The sequence below is a fragment of the Miscanthus floridulus genome, chromosome 13 (assembly GCF_019320115.1).
Source record: "Miscanthus floridulus cultivar M001 chromosome 13, ASM1932011v1, whole genome shotgun sequence".
NCBI classification, from domain to species: Eukaryota; Viridiplantae; Streptophyta; class Magnoliopsida; order Poales; family Poaceae; genus Miscanthus; species Miscanthus floridulus.
This window is the reverse complement of record NC_089592.1, coordinates 16976011-17003438: the sequence shown is the minus strand read 5'-3', so window position 1 is coordinate 17003438 and position 27428 is coordinate 16976011. Positions and strand designations below refer to the sequence as shown.

At 50.3% G+C, this 27428-nt stretch overlaps 1 protein-coding gene, 1 long non-coding RNA gene and 2 pseudogenes across 2 annotated transcripts; 2 read left to right on the top strand and 2 right to left on the bottom strand.

The window, feature by feature from the left end:
- Nucleotides 1-8611: 8611 nt before the first annotated feature.
- Nucleotides 8612-9175, bottom strand: LOC136499522 (uncharacterized). Its single transcript, XM_066495143.1, has one exon. The coding sequence runs from the start codon at nucleotides 9173-9175 to the stop codon at nucleotides 8612-8614; it is 564 nt and encodes a 187-aa protein (XP_066351240.1).
- A 1902-nt stretch (nucleotides 9176-11077) lies between these two features.
- On the bottom strand, nucleotides 11078-12134 carry LOC136500304 (uncharacterized). The gene is made up of 3 exons (XR_010770003.1): nucleotides 12016-12134; nucleotides 11732-11847; nucleotides 11078-11364 (listed from the first exon to the last, which is right to left on the bottom strand). It is a non-coding gene; the product is annotated as an uncharacterized lncRNA (long non-coding RNA).
- A 2241-nt stretch (nucleotides 12135-14375) lies between these two features.
- On the top strand, nucleotides 14376-15060 carry LOC136499521 (uncharacterized; annotated as a pseudogene).
- Nucleotides 15061-24422: 9362 nt separating this feature from the next.
- On the top strand, nucleotides 24423-26290 carry LOC136498842 (BTB/POZ and MATH domain-containing protein 1-like; annotated as a pseudogene).
- Nucleotides 26291-27428: the final 1138 nt, after the last annotated feature.

The window sequence follows — 27428 nt, the reverse complement described above, 5'->3', positions numbered from 1 at the left end:
CTTCAACCAAATGAACCTCATAGCTTCCTTGCATATTGGGCATGGAAACTTCCCGTAAACACACTAGGTGGCAAATAACCCATACGCCAGGAAGTCATGTAGGGAGTAGTGGTACCAAACGTGCATTTTGAATCTTGTCTTTGTAGCTCGGTCGTATGTCCATACCCCCTTCTCCCAAGCATGGATCAATTCATCAATCACAGGCTCCATGAACACACCCATATTACTTCTCGGGTGTCTAGGAATTATCAACGACAAGAATACGTTATGCCGTTGAAAGGAGATGTCGGGAGGGAGATTGAGGGGGATAACAAAAATGGGCCAGCATGTGTATGGGGTAGCCATCATTCCATAAGGATTGAACCCATCTGTTGCCAGCATGACACGTACATTATGGGCCTCAGCTGCTTTGTCACGATGTTTGTCATTGAAGTACGTCCATGCTTCAGCATCAGACGGATGTACCATCTTCCCAGGATTGTACCGTTTGCCATCTTTGTGCCATGGCATCTGTTTCATGGATTCCTCGATCATGAATAGCCGTTGGATCCTCGACAGGAAAGGAAGGTGCCGTAGCACTCTCGCGGGGATCAGAAGCTGCTTTTTCTGACCATCACCAGAGTCTACCTCTAGGTACCTGGAAGATTTACACTTCAGACAGTAATTTGCATCCTTGTGTTCTTTCCTAAATAGGACGCACCCCTTCGGACAAACATGTATCTTGTCATATGGCATCTTAAGCATACGAAGGAGTTTCTCTGCCTCGTACAAGTTCATCGGCAAAGTGTGCTTCTCTGGTAGCATGGTGCCAAACACGACAAACATCTTATCAAAGCCTTCTCGACTCAGGTTTAACTCGGCCTTCAACCCCATTACGCGTCCAACCGCATCTAGCTGAGAAATCGTTGTACGCTCGTGAAGGGGTTTCTGTGCCGAGTGCAACATTTTGTAGAAGTCCTTTGCGGATTCCTCCATCTCCTCCTTCTCACATCGTTCAGCGAAGTGAGCTTGGTGGGCGTCATCTAGCATGTCTGCTACCCCGGCCTCATCATCAAAAGCCTTGAGGCGTGCTCTCACCACCTCTGCTCTTATACAATCTGCTTCACCATGGTAGATCCACTGCTGGTAGCCAGGCGTATAACCATTGAACACAAGATGTCTACCCATGGTCTTCTCATCTACCTTTCTCCTGTTGTCACATTTGCTATAGGGACACCAAACTAGAGAATGTCCTCCTGCTCTAAGGCCAAATGCATGTTTCAAGAAACGATCTATCCCCTTCACCCATTCATAGTCGTAGTCACTCCTACTTCTCCAGCCCGTGTACATCCACTGACGGTCCTCCATCCTTTAACATTTACATCACAGAGTATTGTGACCACCAATTGCATCTACGCGGTGTTCCTAATGTCTAATAGGTGAGGATAGGTCCTAATCCCACCCACGGATGCGTAGATGAGGTCAGTTTCTAGGCTCCGCTCCTCTCCGAGATAGAATTTCGGCAGCACCTCCCCGCTGTTCTCCCGATACACGTCCTGCAAGGGAGAGTGTGTATCTAGAGAACAACAGGGAGGTGATGCCGAAACTCTGTCTCGGACCGGAGCGGACCATGGAAACTAACCCATCTATGCATTCGCGGGCTGTCCAAAAAACGTGGACAATCCGAAATAGATACGGTCGCATATATGCAAAGATCCGCATACCTACGATCGTATCTCTTTCGGACGGGAGACGCCTAACTGGGTTACGCGTGGGCTACGACAGACATGCGGAAAAAGAGGTTATTTATACCTAGGGTGTCGGTGAAGTCAGGCTAGCGGGGCAGTGGCGAGGCGACGCAGTGCAGGCAGAACCGTGACGCCGATGAAGACGATCGGGGTCCTTCGGGTCCCCTCCGACGTGCTCTTCTCCTGCATAAAAAGGCAATAGGTTATTGTTTGTTCAAAATTTTGGCAGCACCTCCCCTGCACGGGGAGGTTTCCAAAACCTGCAAAAAAACAATAGGATGGCCGACATTCACAACGGCACGAAGGCCCTCATATCAATTTATGGCATGAAGGCCCACACAACCACATACGGCACGAAGGCCGACAACGAGAGATTTACCTATGGTTGCGGTGGAGTCGGGCGTCGCGGTGCGGGGGTCACTTTCTTCTCCGGCGAGGTCGAGCGGTGTCGGAGTACTCCTCTCCCCCTCTTCCCTTCTCTCTTCTCCGCTTCTCCTCTTCCCTTCTTCTCTTTCTCCTCCTCCTCCTCTCCTTCTTCTCTCCTTTTCCTCTTCTTCTCCTTCTCTTCCCCTTCCTCCTTCTCCTCTTCTTCTCCTTCTCTTCCCCTTCCTCCTTCTCCTCTTCTCCTTCTCTTCTTCCTCCTACTTCACCCTCTGCCTCCTCCCCTCCAACAGCAGCCGGCGACAGGGGCGGCCTAGGGGCTGGTGTCAGGGCGGGGAGGCCGTCGCGGGGGGCCGGCCAGGGCGGCCAAGCTCCCCTTGTTCGACTGAGACGGGGAGGGGAGGCAGGGCGTGGGGGGCCGCCGGAGGGCCGGCCGGGGTGACCGAGCTCCCCTTGCTCGACCGAGACGGGGAGATGTCTGGGTTTTAGGCATCCGACGTCACAACTTGCTCGAAACCTTCTCGATTTTTTACCACAGCCTACACATGCGATAACATGACGCCTCGACAAGTTTCATGATTTTCGGACTTCGTATGGATTTTATATAATTTAAAAACACTTTTCTGACAAGTTCCTCGTCATGTTACATGAAGAAGATGCCCGAAATTTGATGCGAGTTCGTGGATAGGGACTCAATATACACCAAATACCACGAATAACATTTTTTGAATCACTAAATTGCATTATTCCATCCACCTGCAGTTCAAATTTGAAATATTCGAAAAAAATCAACGAAAAGAAATAAATTAGGGAAATATATCGAAAAAAGTCAAAATTGGCCCAAATTTTAAAATTGAGTTTTAAATAATGTATTATAGCACCACAAAAAAACTGGGTTCAAAAAACCAAAAAAAAATCGTTGCCGAGGGCCTAGCCTGGCCCTCGACAAAGGGGATCTTTGCCAAGGGCCTGGCCAATGGCCCTCGACAAAGAAAATTTAAAAAAAAATAAAAAATCTTTGCCAAGAGCCTAGCCTGGCCCTCGACAAAGGGGATCTTTGCCGAGGGCTTGGCCAATGGCCCTCAGCAAAGAAAATTTAAAAAAAATAAAAAATCTTTGCCGAGTGCCTGATGGCGGGCACTCAGCAAAGACTGACGCCAGTGGCCGCCGTGACCCATCCGGCCATATTTGCCGAGGGCCAATTTGCCGAGGGCTAGGCCCTCGGCAAAGATTTATTTTGCCAAGGGCCGTTTCTTTGCCGAGGGCCTATCTTTGCCGAGGGCTCCTGGGGCTGGCCCTTGCAAATAGAGCCTTTGCCGAGTGCCCGAGATCTAGCCCTCGGCAAACCCAGAAGCCCTCGGCAAAGGATGGGTTTCCAGTAGTGTATGGTAGTATACGGTGCAATAGTATTTCGTATGTAGAATGAACTCCCATGTGACATAAACTTCTATACGTTACTGAGGGGGAGATGGACAACCCTGCCCCCCCCCCCGACCCGTCCCTCTCCTCCGTCCTCCCCAAGCCGCTAGAACCCAATCCGGCCAGATCCGCTCCTTCCCCAGCCGCGCCTCCCCATCAACGCCCAGATCCGTCAGCACCATTGCCCGATCTATCCTTTGGTAGGTCACTCTCTAGCCCTCTCCCTGGTTTCGGTGAGTTCGAAGCCTTCGATGCTCCTACCCTTTCTCCACTGGCGTCGCCAGCGCCTCTGTCCAAGCATGGCTTGCACGCGGGCAGCAGCTGCGCCGGCGACTGCTCTGGGTTTGGAAACCACCGCCCTGCGCCGGCGCCCGCTATGGGTCTGGCGCCCACCCTCTCCTAGCCTGCCCCAGGTCAGAAGGACGTCCAACTTAGTCGGCCGGTGCCCTCCTCATCGTCTCCATGCGCGGCTAGCGGGCTTTCTCCCTCCGCCCTTCCTTTCCACCCGGGAGGTGGCTCATTGGGGAGGTCAAAGCTCCGCCGGTGGTCCGACGAGGATGAGGATCTCACTCTCTGACGACTCAGACGGTGATTGCTCTCCTTCGTCATACCTAGAGGCCGCTCGCCGAGCGCTAGCTGCTACCCCAACTGCTCCGGCCGGTCCACTGGATGTCGTGGCGCTAGGCACGATCGACGCTGCCGCTGCTGCTGTGGCCCCAACGGATGGCGACGGTGGAGCGACGGGGGTATGCCGCCCACGGCATCATCGTCGGCGCCGCCAACGCCAGCGCCGCAGCCGAATGCGACGCAAGGCCCAAAATCGTTTGGGTGGCTGAGGAGCCTAGGCGGCATCGGACCAGACGGACCCAGCATGCCTACGCACCAACGGCTTGGGCCATGCCGCCGCGTCTCAGCTCCTGACGCTGGAGCAGCCAAACGTCGGTGTCATCGCAGTCGAGTCCGATGGCCTCCCCAACGCCACCAGGATGACAAGTCGTCCTCCCATAGACGCAACCCTGTGCGCCAGTGTTTGGGGCCTCGTATCGCCCCGCTCGGCAAAGGCGTTGCCGTGGCCTCAAGGCAGAGGGCTCACGTGCACAGGCGGCTTGGCCCCTTCCAAAGGGCCTCCTCGCCGGATCGTGATGGGTGGCAAGAGGTGCTGCCTATCGCAGCCTCGCAGCACCACAGTCAGGTTCAGCAGGTCATTGGTTGGCGCTTCCCGATGAGTTCCGGGGCCAGTGTCTCAATTGCCTGTCCTGGACACACCGCGTGGCGACATGCCGCCTCCCATGCCGGTGCCTACGCTGCAATGGTTTGGGCCACCTGGGTCGTGCCTGTAAGCGTCCACGAACGATTCCTGCTCCAGGGTCGGCGACGGGAGCTGCTGGTGTTGTTGCTTGGGCACGCAGGCTGGTCGTCGACTACAGCCACCTGCCCATGTCGGTCCGGCGGAGTCGGGTGGGGCTATGTATGTGCCGTCAGCCGGTACGCCTGTCGGCCGAGGCCATCGGCGTCGACGCACGAGGCGCCCAAGACGGCCACAGGAAGGCACCAACGCCCCCTCCACCGACGATGCGGCCGACCTCGTGCCAGCCAGCGGGACGTGCCTTCCTTGGGTTGACCCGTTGACACCACAGGAAGGCACCGACGTTGCGGCCGACCTCGTCGTGCCAGCCAGCGGGACGTGCCTTCCTTGGGTTGACCCGTTGATGCTGTTTGTTTGGCCTCACGACATGCTCCCTGTTCGCGACACCACGGATGACCCAATGCTCGAGGAGTTGGTAGCCTTGATCGCCCCCAGCCGGATCGACCCACAGTTGGTCGTCTTGGAGGAGCCTTCGGGTGTGGGGCTCCCAGCAGGAGGGTCGCTCCTTCTGGCATAGCTTTGTGCTGGCCCATCTCGCTCGGCCCCTTCTTCAGACGAGGAACACTCAGACCATGTGAGGACGCCGTCCAGAGTTCCATCCCCGCCTATGGCCTTGTCGCCCATGGGCGCGGCGGTGACTGTTGCGCCAGCTCCGGTGTCACCAAGTGGCATCTCGCAGTATCTACAGTCGCAGCTTTGCTCTGCCATCACAGAGCCGATCTTGGTCGAACCTCCACGTCTTCGTGTTCCTAGGAGGCGTCGTGCGGTTGAATGCACATTCTCATCGCCACGTCGTAGCGAGAGGCTTGCGGCCAAGAGCAGATGCAGAGCCTCCAATCCGACCGTGCAAGCCTAGAACGTGATAATGGCAAAATGGGGACTCCGCCAGCAGGACCAGACGCCGCAGGCAGATGCGGAGGGCGATTTCGATAAGTACATGGCCCTATTCGGCGAGCCTCTCTCGGAGTCCAAGCGCGAGGCGATCAGGATGATCTTCCCGGCAGGCTGCGCGATTGAGGGCATCCAGCTGGTGGAGGGGGTTGACCTCGAGATTTAGCCTACCTTGGGGTACCCGCTCTAGGTTGTCCAATCGTTGCCTATGGCCTAGTTTACTAGCTCGATGTACCTTAGCCCTTTGTTGCTTTTAGTTTCTCTTGTGGCAGTAGCCGGGTTTCGTCGTAGTTTTATTTACTTTTTTCGCTTCTGTTTTTCTTCCTTGTCCTCGCCTAGGAAACCTTTGGTTACCTAGTGTTGAGCCGTTTGTTGTTTCGTTCGGTGTTGTCTACTTCCTTTTAATGAAATACGTGCTACACGGCACGTTCAAGAAAAAAAATTATCCCTACATATTTATCATTGGTGAGAGGAGATTTCATAACTTTGAGCCATTTTTGCATACGTGGCAGGACACATAGGCATGCCAGTGTGTCTTTGTGACGCGAAATTACCTTCTTGTCCTCGGGTCATCTTCTTCCTCGCGTCGCTCTCGTGGGCGGTCTGTTGCCCGACACCTATGCACGCGCACCTGCAGCCCGTGCTTCCGGCGCCCCTGCCCACTAAGGCCGGCCTAAGCTTCTCCTAGCGCCGCTGTGGCCAGGTGCCCGACACCCTGCACGCCTAAGTGGCATAGCCGGCGCCCGGCGTCCCATGGGCGAACGCCATAGCTAGTTGTCCGATGGCCCAGCGTGCCCCCGCAGCCAAAGCTCCCGGTGTCTCCACGGCCGAAGCCACCGAGGCCAGGTCCCGAAAGGTCCGTGTTCGCTCTGGCCCCTGCTCCGCATTTCTCACTTCCCCCAACATGCTTGCACGCGCAGTAGCGCACCGACGAGCCCGCCCACGGCCGCCGTCCACACGCCTCCGCGGTTACCGCCCACGCGCATCGGCGAGCCCGCCCACGCCTCCGGAGGCAGCTCGAGCTTAACGTCCGCGCCACGTTCGACCATGGGACGGTGATGGCAATAGCGACGACCGAGGTCGACGTCCTGGAGGACGAGCGCAACTCCCTCGACTACACCATCGACGGCGTGCTTGGCTCCCTACCCAAGGGCGTGTTGGACATCGGCTGCGGGTCCAGGACGTTCGAAGCGCAGATTCGGGAGCGAGGCGTCATGGTGGTGACCACGTCCAAGAACTTCGACGGGTGCACTCCATGGCTCCATGCACGTGCTCCTTCGACGGCGTGCTCTGTGCTCAGCATCAGCTGGATCCCCGACGCCATGCTGGAGCGTCTACCGGGTGCTGCGCCGCGGTGGCGTGTTCCGGCCGACGCCATCGCGGACTACAACCGCGCGCCCTCCGTGACGACAAGCTTCCAGAGGCAAGCTTCCGGCGGCAAGCTGGGCAGCGTGAGGTACCGCGAGATCGTCGGCGCGCACCGCAAACTAACGGCCTACATCCAGGGGCTCCACAACCGCGTCTCCGCCGGCGAGGCATGCAACATCGACTAGTACCTGCTGCTGGGTGTGCGGCGCGGGTTCACGCGTTCTGAGCTGGAACGCTGGCCGTCGGCTCTGCCGCGGGAGCGTGCAGGGGCACCGGGCCCGGGAACATGTCAACGGTGGCGCTGGGCAGAGTTCAGGCCGGCCTTAGTGGCTTTGCTTGCTGGGGCGCTAGGAGCTCCTGCTACGGTTGCACGCAGGGGCGTCGTGCAACAAGCCGCGGAGCGGAACTTCACCCACGGAAACAACACAAGGAAGAAGATGACCGGAGGGCAAGAAAAGTCATTTCACATCACACAGCCACGCTGGCAAGCGTGTCCTGTCACGTATACAAAAATGACTTAAAGTTATGAAATCTACTCTTTCCAGTGACAAATATGTAGAAACAATTCTAAGAGTGATATCTGAAGAGGCGTCGTTCGTTATAATAAAAAAAAGTTAAATATCCCCTGATTAGGAAGTGCCGAAGTGTTTTATGTGTCTCTTTTAAACATGTTACCGTGACGATTTATGGATTTACGGTAAAGATTGTATCGTCCCATTCAAGATGTTATAAAATTGGACTTTGTTAGCACATAATCTGTTCTAACTCATATAAACTTAAATAGTAATTCCAAATCATAGGGGCACTAGTTGAGTGCCCGTATGTTGCTACGAGCATAAAAATAATCCAATGACACACAGCCGCATGGGTAGAACATATGTAAAAGCTCATGTCCTCACAAACAATTAGCTCCAAAACACACACACACACACACACACACACACACACACACACACACACACACACATATATATATATATATATATATATATATATATATATATACTACTTGTCTCCTATTGTCCTCATGCTCTTTATATGACCTGAAATGTAGATAGATACGACAAATATGTTACAAAAGACACAACTGTAAGATACGTAATACTTATACAAAGCTGAAGACAATACCTTTCTATGGTGTTAGAACCTCTTTGTAGACAATATTTTTCGTGTATATACCATTAATCGTTGCCTTCTTTTTCTTATCCTTCTTATCACTGGGTGGGACAATAAGGATCCTAATCTTCGATCTGGCAGTGGCTCTAGATAGCGCAACATACAACTGACCATGAGAAAACACCGGTTCAGGCAAATATACACCAACATTGGGGATAGTCTGCCCTTGCGCCTTGTTAACCGTCATGGCAAAACTAAGCCTAACGGGCAACTGCTTCCTCTTGAACTGGAATGGGAATATCTCGTCATCAAAGGGGCATAATGAAATTCGTGGTAGGAAGATTCACTTTCCAGCATGGTCTCCCACCACAATTTCTGCATCGATGGTATTTCGTTGGAACCCCTGAACCACGGGCCTCGTTCCATTGCAAAGTCCACTTGCAGGGTCAATATTCCTTAACAATATGATCGAGCACCCAATCTTGAGCTTTAACACATGCGGAGGGAGACCGCTAGGGGTTAAAGTGTTAAGGAACTCGGAAGGGTAGTAGTTATGCGGATCGTCCACTGCAGAGTCAAAGCTATGGTACACGATCTCCTCACCTAGGAAACGACCTATTATCTTCATATTAATCATATCCACCCAGTCATTTCTTGTAGACAATATAGCTCTCGAAGTGACATAGTTTCGGTTCAACAAATTTTCATTGAGGCTCGGGAAAATATAGTCTATTAATGTATCAAGTTCATTGTCATTCCCCGTATATGGCACACAGATACCATCAGGAAGACAGACATCACCATCACCATTGACCTCCTCGGTACCACAACCAATGCGCAACAGATATTCAGCAAAACCTGGGTCACTCTGCGCCCTCATGTTACCCACCAGCTTTAAGTGGCGCATGGAATCCCAAAGGTATGACCTTCGTAGTGACCCACCAATTATCTGAGCCCTCGACCCCTTCCTTACAATAGGAATGACCTACGTGAAATCTCCACCAGACACAACAGTCTTACCACCAAAAGGAAGTTCGTGCCAATCCATTATATCACGTAGGCTGTTGTCTAGCGTCTCTACTGCTTGTCTCTTGGTCATAGAAGCCTCATCCCATATAATGAGGGATGTTGTCCGTAGAAGCTTAGCGGTACCACTCTGTTTCGTGAAACTACAAAAAGTGCCATCCTCGATAGTTAAGGACTATCTTGAAACGTGAGTGGGCAGTCCTCCCTCCAGGCAATATGCAAGCCGCAACGCCAGATGTAGCTGTAGCCACAGCAATCTTGTTTTTACTGCGTATTTTTGTGAGCAGGGCCTTATATAGATAGGTCTTTCCAGTGCCACCAGGTCCATCAACAAAGAATACTCGGCCTTGAGCAGAGTCAACGGCAAAAATAATGTCATCAAAAGCAACCCTTTGCTCATTGTTAAGGGACCCCTCTAGGGCATGCTTGACTCCTCAAAAATCTCCCTTAGAATGCCGTTGGCAGCATCATATGTGTCATTGATATCTGGCAGAGGGAATGACTTTATGTCCTTAGACATTGAGTGTAGCAAATTCCTAATATCAATCAAGACCATCTGCTCTACAGCTGATGATGTGGATTGTATATTGTGCCGATAGTCCTCTGACATGGCATCTAGGTGTCTATTCCAAAGTCCACGCACATCGCTCGTCTCACAGAATACTAATATTGTTGTAAATAGCCTTCGTAGCGAGGATGGCATCTGATACAGAGTAGCTTCAGTTATGCACACATCCAATGAGTCATCGGCTTCAATGAGACCCCTTCTCTCTGCAGCTTCACAGAATGTCGGTAGGATCAGTCCATCCACTGTTCTTAGACCATTGTAAGAGGTCGCACCACTCACATGGTTTACGAGAACACGGAGATAGTAGCGTTCCCCCTCGGCCGGATGAGCAGAGACGATTCAACCTACCTGGCCCTTATATTCTTGTTTCCTTCGTTGCCACTTTTTATCGCGTGGTTGCTGAGTATACCACTCGGGGAAATGATTGTACAAAATCTCACAAGCCCTTTCATCTAATCTGTTTTCCTCAAAGTATGCCGTGAGCATTGACCTATCAGCACATGGACGGTTAACCACTCTTTGTATACCTTGTCGTTGGTGAAACGACATCATGTGCATGTTCGGAAGATGGAGTTGCAGTTGTATCACAGGTGGCGAGTTCTTGCTCAACTCAAATCCATATATCCTCCACAATGCTTCTGGTGGGGTCACCCACCTAGCCTCTCTATATTGTTCAATCTCATCAATTTTTCCATTTTCATCACGCAGAAGCACGATCGTGGCCCTTGTATATGTACTTGAATAACTATTTCACGGCCTTGATGCTACCACATGCCTCAACATTTATGTGGCAATTGAAAAGTCGAAGGAGGTAAGGGTTGTAGGGGATGACCCATCTGTTATCTAGTACGGCCCCTCGAACTCTTGTCTGGCGTCTGTCTTCACGTCGCCTATAAATTGGGTAGGAGTCCTTGCCCTGTAAGGTAGCCTCGTTGTACGGTCGTGGATAATGATTCTTGCATGAATCACGACCCTTTATGCATGGGCAATCGCGATTTAGCACACTGCATGGGCCATGCATCATATGCTTGATAACCAACTTTCTGGTACGTGCCACATTGTATGTATCATTTTTGTTTTTGTGCAACCAATCAGTATTGTCATCTGGAACCATATTTTCCTCTTCTAAGGTGTAGCATTGGTCGACATTACTTAGGATGCTTGTAGACAAGATTCACATCAACCGGTGTTGTACAATACAATTGAAAGGAGGCAAGGAGTGTCACCTGTAGCAGTGATTGGGGTTGTTGGTTGTGGCTCTTCATCTGTAATAAGAGCTTGTGCTTTCCTTCGATGATAATCTTCTCGACGTTTTTTAGTAACTTTTCCTTTCGGTCTTGAGACATATTTGCGTACGCGTCCCTTGCCCTTTGCCTCTTACTTTCTTTTGGGTCTGTAACGTCTGGTTGCAGATTGGACGTTGTGGGTCCACTTACAATATTAGTAGTGTTGGATATATCTTTGAATGGGGTGTGGCACACAGTGTATTTCGAAGATGCCATCTGCAAAAAAGATTTCTAGTGTTACCAAACCATGTTGTTGTTCTTATGCATCTCTTACTCACCATTAGTGTGCTATATGGTATAGATCAATTACGAGTATCTCAAATGCAGAGTAAAGGTTGCCTAGGAAAGATTGTAGAACAGGGATTCGAAACTTTAGCTAGCATCAATATTGTTTAAATGAATATTTAGATGGGCACATTATCATTTCAATTTCCTACAGGTGATGGTGCCGCATGTCAGGTGGCAGCTAGCATGCTAGCAGCTGGCCACCTGTTTCCCGCCCAGTTGTCGAAGCACCATGGACGTCTATTGACTGCCTCAACCCAAGAATTATACAGAGTAAAAACAAAGCCCAAAATTGTACCTGTTGATAAGGACGACTACCGGAGGCTGGTTGCTGCAGAATCAAGGACGGGGAAGTCGTTACCACGACTGCAGCACGGCCGGTGGTAAGGGTGCAAGTCCACGTTGCTGAATATGCTGAAAGTATTGAGAACCATGATCCAGTATGAAATCACTAAAATTAATTAATGCAAAGGGAATCGGATCCAATACAAAAGGAAAATGACTAAAATTAATTAATGCAAAGGGAATTAGATGTAAATACAAAGGGAATTTGTTCGCAATTAAGGCTAACAGACCTCTTACCTGAGGATCTTGTCTTTGTCAGCCTGGACCACAAGTGATAGAGGTTCTTGTGGCACAGATAGTCTTTTCACACGCCTTCCACTGTCTATCGTCAACTCTTGTCTTCACTGTTTATCTATAAAAGGGACAACTACATGTTAACACTTGGAGTCACCCAACACATGAAAACACTCAACATAGTGTCGTTTTTGCTTGGTGAAATCGTACTGCAACATACTTCCTTTTCAAGTAAACTGTGTCATTTGCTGGATGAAATTATACTGCAGCATGAGATCAGTTCAATACCAGCAGGGCAACAACAAATGGGACTTGGATTCAGAACATAGTTGTTTTCAATACTGACTGATATGCGATCTGCATCCCATCGCAGGGCTGAATTTCAAGGGAACAAAAAATGGCTCTAAGGCTCTGAGTATCCTCAGCACTCGGCATTGGGTTGCCGTTCCTACCCAAACTCTGCCCTTCTCTGTTTACTCTCTTTTTGTCTTCCTGTACGTTAACTGCACTTCTTCTTGGAGCGCTACTGAGTCATGGGATTTTTGTTGAACTTAAACCCAGAATCTCCATTGCTAAATGTTCAGTAGCTAAGGAGGTTCAGAGTGTCACCATCACCAACATGTCAAGGAGTTATTTTCAGAGTTCAGTTGTCTGCATTGAGGAAACAACTTCTGAATTCTGATAACCTTTTGTTGTGCAGAAGCTTCTGAACTTACCAGAATGAAGTTTGTGTGGAAAGGGAGAAGCATGCCAAGGGAGCTGATCAGTGTTTTTTAGATTAGCAAATATAATTAGGGGGAAACAGTAGCCACCAATGCAAGGCTGAGGCTAAGCGACTACAGAATGTTGGGATGTTCCTATGGTATGTAACAAAACAAGGACGCAATTCGTTCCTCTTATCTCTAAGCGACTACTTCCTGCTTCATTGTGATAGAACTTATTATAGTAGCTAGAATGGAAGCACAAAAGCTTGTTTATATCAGTTTGCAGGCAGGAGACGAGAACATAGAGCTGAAACTGGTTTTAAATTGAGCTTGACAAAGATGAAAGTATGGAGAAGGACAGGCCTGGTGCAGTGGTGAGAGCTATCTCACTGAGTCACCAGGTCGTGGGTTCGAAGCAGCCTCTCCGCAAATTTTGCGGGGGGAAGGCTTGCCTCGGTTTTTCCCTTCCCCAGACCCCACTCATGTGGGAGCCTCCGGCACTGGGTCTGCCCAAAGATGAAAGTATGGCCCTTCTTTTCGTATTTTATGTTTGTCGTAATATTTAGCTTCTGCAAACATTGAACATCATTTATACATACAGGCAAAGCTGATCTAATTGCGTGGAAGTTATTATAAAATTAGCAAAACATTTTTCTAAACTAAACCACTGCCTCCTTATTGTCAGAGAAAAAGAGAGGCACCATTCACTCCTGTTTTTTTTTTTTTTTGTTTCATGAATCCTACAGTGATGGCGTGAGCTTTATATATTCAGAGACTAGTGATGGCGGCGTAATGAGATTATCTAAAATCCCAGCTCTACTCTATTCCTGAATTCTGTACTGCAATTTTTTTTTCAAGTTTGTGTAAGCTTTTCACATAGAGAGGAAGAGGATCAGAGCTCAATCTAAAAGAATGCTGGACTTTCATATTTGGGTTCATTTCCATCTGAGTTACCTAAGCTCTGATTATGGGTGGAGCTAACCTCTGTTAAATCTATGGCTTGTATTTCAGTTATTCAGGGTTGATTTGGTTTGGGCTTTGGACAGGCAACAATCAGCCTGTTCGCTTGTTGCTTTCAGCCAGAGCTTATCAGTCAGCCAACAATGTTTTCCTCTCATAACAAACCAGCACCAGCCGGACTTATCAGCCCAGAAACTAACCAGCGAAAAGGAAACATCGTACAAGCTTGTAAAGGACGTAGTTGACCGGGAGCATAAATAAAACATATGAAGAGTTGATTGCTAGACGAGACTGTAAAGAGAACCTATTGTTTCAGGCCGTCCCATTCGAGAAAATTGCAATTATAGGACACCAAACAATGTGCTTCGCAATTATAGGACTCCAATCGTCGACTTCGTTAAAATGATCCTTGAAACGTTGGCTTCTTATTTTAGATGACAATTGACGTATTTCTTCACTTTATTAATCAAAATACATGTATTTTGGCCCTCTTGTGACCCTTCTCCCCTACTCGGATACTCCTCACCCACTTCCTCAGCTCCATCCCTCGCCGCACCGGCGTGCCGTCGTCTGCTCCTTCCGTGTGGAGCCAGCTGCTGCGGGCAACCGGGGCCATGGCGGGCATTGACCTCAACATCGTGGAGGAGGAGGATGACGCGGGTCGCGACGGCGAGGACGGGGCGCCATGAAGCCGCTCGCATGGACGCCCCACATGTTCTGCAAGACGCTCACGGCATCCGACACCAGCACGCACGCGCGGCTTCTCCGTCCCTCGCCGCGCAGCTTCTCGCAGGAGCTCAAGGCCACTGCCAACCATGCCAAGCAGTTCTCGCAGGACCTCACCAAGCGCTTCACGCGCACCTAGAACCGCGCCAACCTCGCGGCGGCGGGGGAGCCGCCGCCGCGGCGCCGTCCTCGGGCATCGACGCCGCGCTCGAGGCCCACGCACAGCGCCGCTGCCACGCGCAGCTCGACCGCACCAAGTCCGGCGTGCAGCGCGCGATCCGCGGCCTCCGCTTCATCAGCGGCGGCAACAAGGCCAGCAACGCCTGGATCGAGGTCCAGGCCAACTTCGACCGCCTCGCGCGCGACGGCTACCTCTCCCGTGCCGACTTCCCCAAATGCATAGGTTCGCTTCAGTCCCCTCCCCCTTTCCCTTCGAGAAACCCCAGGCTTCTTCGAGCGATTAGTTCCTAACCGCATTGGAGTTTTTGGATGCAGGGATGACGGAGTCGCAGGAGTTCGCGATGGAGCTTTTCGACACGCTGAGCCGCCGCCGGCAGATGCAGGTGATAAGATCAACAAGGATGAGCTGCGCGAGATCTGGCAGCAGATCACCGACAATAGCTTCGACTCGCGCCTCTAGATTTTCTTCGACATGTAACCTTTGCAATCTGAGAACTGCTATCAAATTAGCGCTATATGAACACATCAGTTGTTCAGTTTTATTAATGTGTCTTCGTTTTTTTTTCTATATGTATATATTATCATTTTAACCGGTGCGGCGAGGGATGGAGCTAAAGGAAGCGAGTGAGGAGTATCCGAGTAGGGCAGAAGGTCACAAGAGGAGTAAAATACATGTATTTTGATTAACAAAGTGAAGAAATATGCCACATGTCATCTAAAATAAGAAGCCAACGTTTCGAGGATCATTTTAACAAAGTCGACGATTGAAATCCTATAATTATGAAGCGCATTGTTTGGTGTCCTATAATTATAATTTTGTCGTCCCGTTCTGGTTTCATTCAGGCTCGGCGGCTGCTGGTGGAGGCAGTCTCTTCATGGGCAGCGGCAGGCGGAGGTTAGAAACTTGAGGAGATTGACGCAGCAGCCGCCGGCGCCAGCACCGAATGCCTCCGCAGACAAGGCGTTGCAGGGGCAGATCGGGAGCGGAGGCCTTGGCGGGGTGGCGGCAACAGGACGCCTCCGCAGACGGGGCGGTCTGCGGCTGTGGCTTGACGGGACCGGTGCGGGCGGCTTCGACTGGACGCCTATGTAGATGGGCCGTCGGCGTCGTGACGGGACCAGGCGGGCGTTGGCCTCGGCGGGGCAGGGGCCGGTCAGCGGCGACCGGACGCCTCCGTAGACGGGGCGGTATGCGGCGGCGGCGGCGGCGACGGGACCGGTGCAGGCGTCGTCCTCGGCGGGGTAGGGGACGGGGTGGTGCGTCGGACGAAAACTACCTTGCAGCACAGATGACACAGACACTTCATTCTTCGTACAGTAGAGATAAGAGCGTACAGGAAGTATCCTCCTATATCAATACAAGTTCGGCGGATGTCCGACGACCGTTTCCGAGGAAAAAATATATAGAAAGTAAAAAAACGATAACGTTGCAGCTAGGGTGTCCGTCCGTCTTTCTTCACCTCGACGCTCGCTTGCTGCACTTGCAGAACGGCCTAGGCAAGCCGCCACTCATCTCTACTGCCCTTTACTAAAAAAACAAAAACGCGATTTCCTCAGCCCGACCATTGCGGCCGGCTACACACGCCGCATCCTGCTCGTGCGGTCGATCCACCGGCGCATCCTGCCCGCACGGCCCCTCCAACGCCGCATCCTACCCGTGCGGCCAACTCCACCGCGGCATCCTGCTGCTGCGGTCGCTCCATAGCGCCGCCCGCCACGACGTTCTCCACCACGCCCGCCCAACCGGCGGCCTCCATCCTCCATCTCTACTATATCCTAGCACCAGCGGGCGCCTTCCTTCCTCTCCACTACGCTCACCGACCTTTGCGCGACTTCCATTCTCCGTTGCGCTCGCCCGGCCACTTTGGTCCGTCTCTGGCGACAGCTCGCGCCAAGAGCGGAGACCAATCGGTCTTCCCCTCTTTCTCCACGCGCCCAATCTGCTTCCTCGCTCACCCGATCTCACCTGGTAGGCCGTGGCCAACGGCGACATCATCTTTCAAGTGTTTCATACGTTTCAGACTTATGTCTCAAGTGTTTCATCCTGATGTTTCAAAAGCAGATCTAGCATGTTGCAATGACAGTATGCGCATGTTGCAAGCCTGCGTTTCAAGTGTTTCAAGCGTTTCAGATGTATGTTTCAAGTGTTTCATCTGGATATTGCAAAAGTAGATCTAGATGTTGCATAACATGCCTGTTGCAAACGTATGTTTTCAAGTGTTTCAGGTGTTTTATACATATGTTACAAGTGTTTTATCTGGATGTTGCAAAAGTAGATCTAGATGTTTCATATGTTTTGCAATGGTTTTTTCAAGTGTTTCAGATGTATGTTGCGAAAGTAGATCTAGATGTTACCTATGTTTTCAGTTGTTTCGGACGTGTTGATGTAGGATCTCTAGTTAGCCTAGAGGGGGCGTAAATAGGCCTGTTAAAATAAAACTTGAGCAAACATCAAATTCAACCCACGGCATTGCCGCTCTGAACTCGTGGCACTGCCGCCCAGCGATACTAGAGAGCTAGAACAGCGGCACTGCCCCACGTGTAGACAATTTCGTGATACAGTTCAAAATCTAAGGATGAAAACTTAGATCGGAGAAATTACTGAGCTCCCTGCAGGGTAGTAGATCACAAATCGACAGCACAAAGTGGTAGCACAAGTGTAAGCACGTAGATCGGCCTCAAACCCTAGAAATCACCTCAACAACAATATAAAATGCAATGGAAGTAAATCAAGCACAAGATGACACAAGTATTTATTCCGTGATTCAACTCGTCACCAAGGCTTGTCTAAGTCCATGTTGTTGAGGCTGGCCACTAAGGCTTACGGCTTTGTAACCCTTTCTCGATCTCAAGTCAAGAGAGTTAACTCTTAAGATGAGGGGTGAGTTTACTAGCTTCAAGAGATGGTTACAAACCTCCCGGGCCTGCCACATAAGTTGGCAAGCTCCACGGGCGAAGCTCTAGCCGACTAGAGCAAGCCCAAGAGTAACAAACACAATCCACCGGCTAAAACACGGACCAAATGCTCTTAGACTTTGGGAACTAGTGGATGTGCTCTCTAATCGAGTTTTAGAGCCTTTTCTCTCAAGGATTGATGGAAAATCACAAAGAAATGCTTGGGAGTTCAAGGTCACCAATGAAGAAGAGAGAGAGTGAGCACTTTCTGTTCTGGTCGGTCTGAATGGCCAGAGGTCGAAGGAGACCGTTGTGAGGGAAGAGAAGAGGTATAAATAGCACCACTGGTCCCAACGGTTAGATAAGTCACGGTAGTGCCACGGCCTATCTGCGGCTGTGCCGCACTGCGGCATAGTTGCGCTTCAGGTGCGGCACTGCCGCACCAAGCCAGACAGCAAGAGATAGAAGGAAGTTGAGCTGGCTGTCTTGGCTGAGCTATGAGGATTCTTTTGTGTAGGATTGAGCACTTGGTTGCACACTTTAGCAGGTTTATTATGTCCCTCTTTATAGTGCGGCACATCCTATACTCAAATTCAAAATATAAAATGAAATAAACCTCCTTTTGAGGTTGATGTTGTCACCTTTTGTAATTGGGGGCTCCTCCGTTATGGGTAATATCCTTAATTTTAAATTCTCTGTTTGTCATCTCGATAACTCACATTAGTCTTCTAATTGCGTGGTTATTATCACTAAAACCCATAATTAGGGTTTGATTGCACTTTCAGTTGAATCAGATGACATAATCCTTAGTTAATACGTAGATTGTGGAAGCTTAAAGTTCAACCAAACAAAATTTTAGATTGGGCTAATAATACAACAAACTTGGAAAATAGAGACTCATTAGACTGAACACATTCATATATCAGACTCATATGAACTAGTGTATTGTAAGCCGTGCGTACAAAATTTGATTAAAAGATACATTTCTTTTCAAGAGCAAATACATTTCAAATAGGTAAAATAAATAAATGATTAATCTTTTTTTTGCAAGCGTGTCATTGCGACATGTGTTTCATTAAGCAGAAGTGGAATGTCAAGGGTTACAACGTTCCCGAGTAATCCTAGAATTACTTAGGAAAAGCGGAACCCTGACCAGGGCCTGCAAATACGGGAAAGTTTAATTTACATGAAACACATTTTGCGACTGATTAGCTAGCGCCGAAGGCAATAGACTACGCAGATGCCTGAACCCTGCCATAACCCAGAGATTTGCTTCATCGAAGATTGCACCAAGGACCTCACCCGTGCTACAACTGATCTTGTTGAATGTCTTTGAGTTTCTTTCTTTCCAAAGGTGCTAGCTGACTAGGAAGACAAGGGAATCGAAACCTCGTCTCAAATCCTTGCTTACTATTTTGCGCGAGCGTAACCACCATGACCAGAAAGAGTCATCTGCTGTAATCACCGCATGATCAAGTCCGAGCACCCCCAACACCTTGTACCATACCTGCTGACTGAAGGCACAGGAGAGCAAGATGTGGTCGATCTCTTCGACACCAGTTGAGCATAGGACACAGTTTGGCGTCAACTGCAGTCCATGACGGCGCCGACGAGCTGCAGTCTAACATTTCCTATGTAGTGCAAGCCAAAAGAAGTGCTTGACCTTTGCCGGAGCAGAAACCTTCCAGAGCTCCTTTGCCCCCAGCTGCCTGGAAGCACCAACGAAAAGTGATTGGTAGGCCGAAGATGAAGAGTAGGACATGCTCGCCGACCATCTCCATCGTAAGACGTCTGGAGCATTCGCCGTTAACTGCACGTTCCGGACGATATTCCAAAGCCTCAGATAGTCGAGAAGAACTGGCATAGTGAAAGGCCCTGCGATGTCCCGGACCCAGGCGTTCTCGTTGATCGACTCAGCAACAGAGCGTCCAAGGTGCCTTCGTCCCACAGCGTGCAGAAGGCTTGGGGCGACGTCGCGCACAGAGCATCCATCCGGCATCCAGCGATCGAGCCAGAAAACTGAGGATCTAACATCACCGAGTACGACGTCCGTCGCTGCGTGGAAAGCGGACAGCACCACCTTGTTCCCAACCGATGGCAACGTCACCCATGGCCGATTGGACTGGAGTCTGCGATGCCACTCCCATCTCAGTTGGAGGGCCACGCTGAAGCGTCATGGATCGAGCAGACCAAGCCCACCTAGCTCCTTCGGCGACATACGACCGGCCATGCCGCCCTGCACTGCCCACCGGTGACATGATCGCTGCCAGACCAAAGAAAGGCACGACGTCGCTTGTCGATTTGTCCCACAGCCCAAGGCGATAAGCAGACGGCGATGGATATGTGTGTTGGAATGGCTGAAAGAGTGACTGCCGTGAGAGTTGCTCTTCCGGCTAAGTTGAGCAAGCTCCCCTTCCAAGCCTAAATCCGGTTCGCCACTGCGTCAATTAGAGCCTGCTCATCTGACTGCTTTAGCTTGTGAACCGGAAAATTTTAGTTTGGTCAGGTGAGCACTGAATCGGTGAGGCAACACACTTGTCCATGTTTGTGAATAGACCTGAAGCTTCACCAAAAATCCGTAGGATCTCCTTCATGACAGCAATGTCCTCCTGCACCGGGGTTAAGAAGACGACCAGGTCATCTGCGTATAGAGAAGCACGACATCTTGATGCTCTGATGGGCAGAGGGCTGAGAACCCCATTTTTGATCCGCATAGCAAATGAGGCCATTGAGCTAGCACCTCCATGACAAGAACAAACAGCATAGGCGAGAGGGGGTCGCCTTGCCTGAGACCTCGAGCATGGCAAATTCTGTTACCTGGTCTTCCATTTAAGAGGAACTTTGTGCTTGCCATCGATAGTAACCGATTTTGACTTCTTTTTTTTGAATTTTTCTACATTTTCCAATGCATTTCACAAATCTCTTGGAAACCGAGCAGCACAGGAACGCGAGCGTGGCACGATTGGGCGAGGCAGCTGCTCCGGCCAGCATCGGGCGCGTGGCGAGCGCGCGCAGGGTGTGGAACGGGCGCGACGTCGGCTCCCTCTAGGAGAGAAGCAGCTGGAACGCACTACTCATCCTTGTGCCCCGACCCCGAGCGTCCCCTATGGGTGTCTCGGGGGCGCTCGCCGGCGCCGCTCCAGGCCTCCTCCTTCCGCCTCCTCTTCGGCTGCCGCCGCTGCCCTCTGGCGTGCAGCGGCGATGGCCCGAAAAAAGGTCACCATCGCAGCCTCCCATCCTTCCCCCATCTCTCGCTCCACCCTTCTACAAACATGCCTCTTCCGCAAGCTTCTTCGACGAGTCAACCGGCCTTCGGGCCAGATCCAGGCCGCCCGGGGCCGGATCTTGCCTCTCCCTCGCCGGATCTGCGTCGGTCGTGGATGTTGCTCTGGCTGGAGCGTCGGATCTACTCGAGCGCGTCGGTGGTTCCAGCCCCCTCCGCGTGGCCTGTGGTTACGGCTGGTGTGAAGCTCGGCGGCCTCTGCTGGCCGAGGACGGCCGGGCAGCGCCTGTCCACGGCCGGATCTGCGCCTATCCACGGCGCGTCAGGAGCCGAAGGCCTCACCTCGTCGGCCCGTGGCGGCAGCTTCGGCGGCCGCGTCTGGCAGCGACGGGCCAGCACCTGTCGTGTCCGCGCCTCCCCATGCCGAGCCCCCATGGTTGTTGACGGCTGGTGCCTGGCAGCCGGAGCACTGCCTGCCGACGCGCGGTGGCTAGAGATGCTGACAGGCGGTTCGTGTCGCTGCTACGGGTGGCCTGCTCCTGTGGACGTTCAGTATTTGGGTGAAAACCCTGCTCGGTTTCCTCGGGCCGGCGGCGGTGGCACAGCTGTGTCATCTACCTTCCTTGAGGCGTCGTCGACGTTTCTGTTCGTCGAGGTAGGCTGGGTCGGGTCGAAAGACCGACTCGTGTGCTTCTACCAACGTCGTTATCGTCTGCGGATGTCAAGGTCCTTCTTGAAGGCATCGTTTGAGCACTACTACAGGCCATCTCGTCGCTCTTGCCGGAGTCGCTTTTTGTGCTAGGCCTGTGTGCGCTTCATGCTCGTCTTCGCATTGGTCTATCTAGGCCGCTTGGTGTTGCCGTCGTCGATTCGTTCTCCACAGCGGATGCTTTGCTGCTGTCACTGTTCGGGCGGATACTTTACCGCCTATGTCGCCGTCGTCGATTCGTTCTCCACAGCGGATGCTTTGCTGCTGTCACTGTTCGGGCGGATACTTTACCGCCTATGTCGCTTCGTGCCCCCCCCCCTCTCATGCCTATGGCTGAGGGCCACCATAGTCTCGTCGCTTCTCGGTGGATGCTTTGCTACCGCGGCTTCATCTCTTTTATTGGCGGGCATGCGTTGATGTTTGTTTCTCCTGTACAGGTCTAGTCGTTTAGGTTTTTGATAGAGGGACTCTCCCTAACGCCGTTTCTTTCATTTATGTTGTCATCAGGTTCTTAACCACTTTCTCTGTGGTTCTGTAACCGGCACTATGTGTTCTCCCATAGCTGCTCTGTGTATGGCATTCTTTCGGCTCCCCTCCTTTTTAATGAAATACGTGTGAAGTCGTGTTCTACGGAAAAAAACAGCTGGCGTACGCGACGAGGAGGGTGACAGTGCACGGCCAGTAGTGCGGCGTGGCGTACAGAGGCGCTCATTGGCGCCGGCAGCTGACCAACGGCGTGGTGCTCGGGCAGGGAGACGGCAGCCACGCGGCGTGCGCGGGCACGGCCACGCCCAGTGCTCGAGTGCGCGTGAACGAGCGACTCTCCCCAGTTTGAACGATTCATTTGGAAAAGTCCCGGGACCCTCAACAGAAAATGAAGATGGAGTAGTGTTTATTACGTGCCATGATGTTTTAAGCAACAGATAACTATGGTTCTCCGCTCTGTCGTACTTGACATGAAGTGCCTGAAACTCTGAACCCGAAAAAGATATGTTAAATGTTACCGAAATGTTGTGTGCAGAGTGTCCGTCCATAGTCACAAAGTTTTTGGGTTGACGGGGTCATCGTACGGGGTGGAGGGACGTGGTAAGCTACTGCAAGACATTTTTACACGGTGGGTTCAAAATGAAGCCGCGAACCCAGGTCGCAGTCGATGAACCTAGGTCGAGGGTCGATGCCTTCAAACCCGTTTTACGTGACTATGCGTTTGTCTCGTCTGAATGCCTCTTTTGTGGCCTATAGACCAGCCAACCTCCCGAGTTTATCTCTTTCGTTGCTCTTACCGCCCGCCCCACCCGCCCCTGCTCTGCGCGCCCACCCCACTACTCCTGCTATGCCGCCCGCTCCACTGCTCCTGCCGCCGCTCCTCCTACTCCATGCGCCCGCGCGCTGCTCCTGCTCCACCGCCCGCCCCGCCTAACGACGCCAACAAGCGCCAAGCCATGGCACGGAAGGCCTCCGGCCATGCCTCCTGCTATGGCTGTGGTGCCCCGATGCAGACGGCGAAGGAGGCTGCATTAGGATACGATGCATGTTGCAAGTGTACATTTTAAATGTTTCAAATGTTTTAAAGGTATATTACAAGTGTTTCATACGAATATTGCAAAAGTGGATCGGGATGTTGCATATATTGCTATGGTTGTACACGTATGTTGCAAGCATTTGTCCCTAATGTTTCATTTTTTCATACGTACGTTGCGAGTGCGTTCATCTAGATGTTGCATATGTTTCATATATATGTTGCAAGTGTTTTATTTGCATATTGTGTATGTTTGTAATAGTTTTCAAGTGTTTTTGACGCATGTTTGAAGTGTTTCATCTGTCTTCAGACGTATGTTGCAAGTGTTGTTTCTAGATGTTTCAAAAGTAGATCGAATGTTGCATACGGGGCGTGCTGGCATAGATGCAAAGTGCAGGCGCGCGCGTGGAAAATGAATCGGCTTGGACCACAGTACTGTCCGACGAATCGGTATCCAATCAGACGTTGGCACCGGCAGTTCCGTAAACATTAATATTTCTCATCGTGCTCATCCTACTGTCCATGGTGCGCTTTGGTTCAGTATATGCACGAGACGACTCATTTGGAGCAGCCGACGACGAGGAGACAGCCATTGTCGTTCCTTTGCTCCTATGAGTCCGCCGATGACAAGAAGAAAAGGACCTATCTTCGTTTATCATTTTTAATCTAATTTACTTAGCTTTAGTTTAAATTAATCTACCGACGAAAAAATATATTTTTTATCAGAATCTTGTTCCCAATAATAACTTTAGTGATTGTCATGACAATGTTGTTGTCGCATATGTCAATTTCATCGATAGAAGGCCAATTCGTAGATTATCTACAAGGAAAGAGGTGCTCTTGGGCACTCTCCATGAGGATAGAAACCTTGGATCATCGATCTCATTATCCAGGGTCACGGAGAGAAAATCAAGCACCCAAGGTGAAAAATTAAGAATTCGAGGTGATGAATTTACAAGCTATGCTATACCCAACGATACAATTGTCGATGTTCTTTCATCGCTTCAAATTTGTTTTGGACAGGTTATGAAATGTTAGATCTTGCGACATGTCCAATATTTTTTTAGGTTGATCTTTGGATTTAGCATAAGTACTCTGACTTCGGTGTTCAACCATATTATATTCATCCAGAGCATTGACAGCATAAATAAAGCCACAAAGGAAGAAAATAGACTCTAGGTTGTCTATTGCATTTCTCCTCCTTTTTTTTTTTTTTTGCTAGTGAAAGCTTTTTCCGAACAAAGGAATAGTCCTACAAGTTAACCTCACTTAGTTCATGATTGAAGGTGTCCCTTTTAGTTCCTCAAAAGAAAGAAGAAGGTGTCCCCTTTTTTTTTTGAAAGGCGAAGGTGTCCTCAAGGGCAACGGTGGGCTTATCCGCTTTGATGGGCCTATTTTTTGTGCCACGAGCCCACGAGTCTCCCCGCAGCATGACTGGAGCGGGCAGCTTACGTCACTAGGCGGCGCCGGCCAGAGCATCACTCTCTCCCGTCCCACCACCGAACAGTGAAGCGAGCTGCGGAGGCTTGTCGGAGGCGACGATCGGCGCCAGGAGGCTTGACGGTTGACCGAGGCAAGGCGTACGCTGCTCCTTTCCTGAGGAGCCTTAAGCTGACGGCGGCGCCGGTGATAGATCGGCAGCGGCGGCGGCTGGTGCAACCAGCAATCCCACCAACCCTACCCCAGCACAAGTGCACAACCATTTGTTGGAAACGTGAGTATTTTCGCGTCCTTTTCTTCAGTTTTTCTTACGGTTAAGGGTTTTTGTTGCTTGCGAATCGGTGTTATTTACACGGGAATTCCTCTAGGATGCAGATAAGCAGTAGGATGTTGGGCTCTGGTTTTCTCGAGTTCAAGCTTAACTACGCGCAAATCCATCACCTCGGCGTTGGGGACGTCGTCAGCTCCGAGAACTTCTCCGCCGGGGGTTACCTGTGGAGGATTAACTGCTACCCGCATGGGGACAAGGTAGATGGAGACAACGAGCATTTATCTATCTACCTACAGGCTACAGCTGTTGACCAAATCCAAGAACGTCAGAGTCAGAGCCATCTTCGATGCTTCCATGGTGTGCAGAGATGGCACGCTGTCTTCTTCAGATGCGCTCAGGTCCGTGGAGGTTTACCCACCCAGGGGCGGCATCGAGCTGGGGTGGAAACGCTTTGTGAAGCGAAGTCATCTCGAGTTGCTCTATGTGATGAATGGCAGGGTCACAATCTTGTGCGGGGTCATAGTCATTGACAGCACCTTGCCTGTGCCGCCACCGCCCGACTTAGCAAGCCATCTGGGCCACCTACTGGATTCCACTTTGGGGACAGATGTGTATTTCATCGTCGGCGGTCGGCGGTGAGGTGTTCCCTGCTCACGGTGCCGTGCTCGCAGCCCGATCACCGGTCTTCAACGCAGAGCTCTTTGGCGCCATGGCAGACGCCACAATGCCATCCATCACGCTGCACGACATCCAGCCTGCTGCATTCAAAGTTATGCTCCAGTTCATTTACACCGATGCCTTGCCTTCGGATGATGAGCTTGGAGACCCTCTCACTGAGATGATGATACATTTGCTTGTCGCGGCTGACCGATTTGCACTGGACCGTCTCAAGGTTATATGTGAACTCAAGCTATGTGAGAATGTCTCAGCGGAAACGGCTGCTTCTATTTTAGTTTGCGCTGAGACGTACGGCTGTCCGGAGTTGAAGAGAAAGTGCATGGACTTCTTTGCTGTGAAGACAAATTTCAGGAAGGCAGTGGTCAAAGATGGTTTTGTCATGCTGTTGCAGAAATTCCCAACACTTGCTGCTGATCTGGCAATGACAGTGGGGCTATAGAATGCTTAAATCTTCACATATATATAGTTCAGAAGTTCGAGTATATATTTAGTAGTGTTTTGGAATGCTAGTGAGCATTATCTCGTATCCTTTAGTTTGGAGCATATTAGAATATGAAGTGCTTGATGAACAGAGAGCCTGCTCTTTCAGCTATACTTCTTGTATTACTGCACAAAGTTGCTTCAAGCTGATATATGCAGATATGTGGAGTTGCTACCAAGTGACATATGCAGTTTCGATGAAGTTGCTGCCTACTGATATATGCTGTTTTATGTGTTTCGTTCAAGCGCCATAGGCAGACGTGCAGTTTCAATGAAGTTGATGCCAACTGATATATGCAGTGCTAAATTAAGCTATTGCCAAAGTACCAAGTGATGCCGCTAAATGAAGTGAGGTGGGTCATAAGGCAGTGCTCAATTAGCCTATTTTATTCCTTTGGGGTTTCTTTTCACTATTGGGCTTGTCTTGTCCTGAACCTGATTTGTGCTGTACAACTTTGAAGATGTATATTTTCTTTCGCTACGCTGGTATGCGTCTAACTATATGTGGTCCTAGTTAATCTGAGTACTACCTCTGTTTTTTAAGATATGGCATTTAGAAGAAGCTAGCTAAACTGCTTTGCGGATGATGTGCCTTTCCTCATGGTGAAGTGCTGTTTGAAAGGTTGCTGGTGGCTTTCTGGGTTAACTCTTGAATCTTGATCCCACCAAAACATTGTCTTTCCTTCCACCTTTTTGCAGATTAGTGCAATATATGGCAATTTGTAGCATCGAATTTTGGGTTCCGACAGGCGTCTTTGATTTGATAAGTTTTATTAGCTGTTCAAATGGATTGCTCTGGGCTCTGGCCTATGGTACTTTGTTGATTTGATGTTCTTGTTGCTGCTTGCTCCTTTGGTGTGTGGATTTTTAAGCATGGAATTGGCACCGGGGGACTTCTTAGGTTTAATCGATTTCACCGGAATCAGTTTGCGGAACTTTGACATTTGGTTGTTTTATTTCTATTAACTCTTGAATGTTGATCCCACCAAAACATTGTCTTTCCTTCCAGCGTTTTGCAGATTAGTGCAATCTACGGAAATTTCTAGCATCGAATTTTGGGTTCTGACAGGCGTCTTTGATTTGATAAGTTTTATTAGCTGCTCAAATGGATTGCTCTGGCTCTGGCCTATGGTACTTTGTTGATTTGATGTTCTTGTTGCTGCTTGCTCCTTTGGTGTGTGTGGATTTTTAAGCATGGAATTGGCACCGGGGGACTTCTTAGGTTTAATCGATTTCACCGGAATCAGTTTGCGGAACTTTGACATTTGGTTGTTTAATTTCTGTGGTTTCCAAAACTAGTAGCAACTTTAACTGATCGCATTGATTCTTTTGAGTTTAGTTTCCACTAGTGACTTGCACGCGCCCATGCACGTGTAGAGCCTTTGTAATTCTATGTAACATTTGACCCAATGCAAAATGTGGCGGCAATTGTCAATTTACAATGTATTGGTTTGAAACATAAGTTCTGGGAAACTGAAACATCGTTATACAAACTAAATGTTTTGTCCAAGAAGTATTATACATTACATGGATTGAGCTATCACCGCCCCATTATCACCGGTTATGTAATAACCGACGGTGAAATTGTTGCACCGACAGTTAGAGGAGCCGCGGAGCCTGGAGTAAAATCA

Bases quoted from the DNA above. Each gene is read 5' to 3' on its own strand.
- LOC136499522 (XM_066495143.1), bottom strand. From the start codon at position 9,175: ATGCGCCACTTAAAGCTGGTGGGTAACATGAGGGCGCAGAGTGACCCA.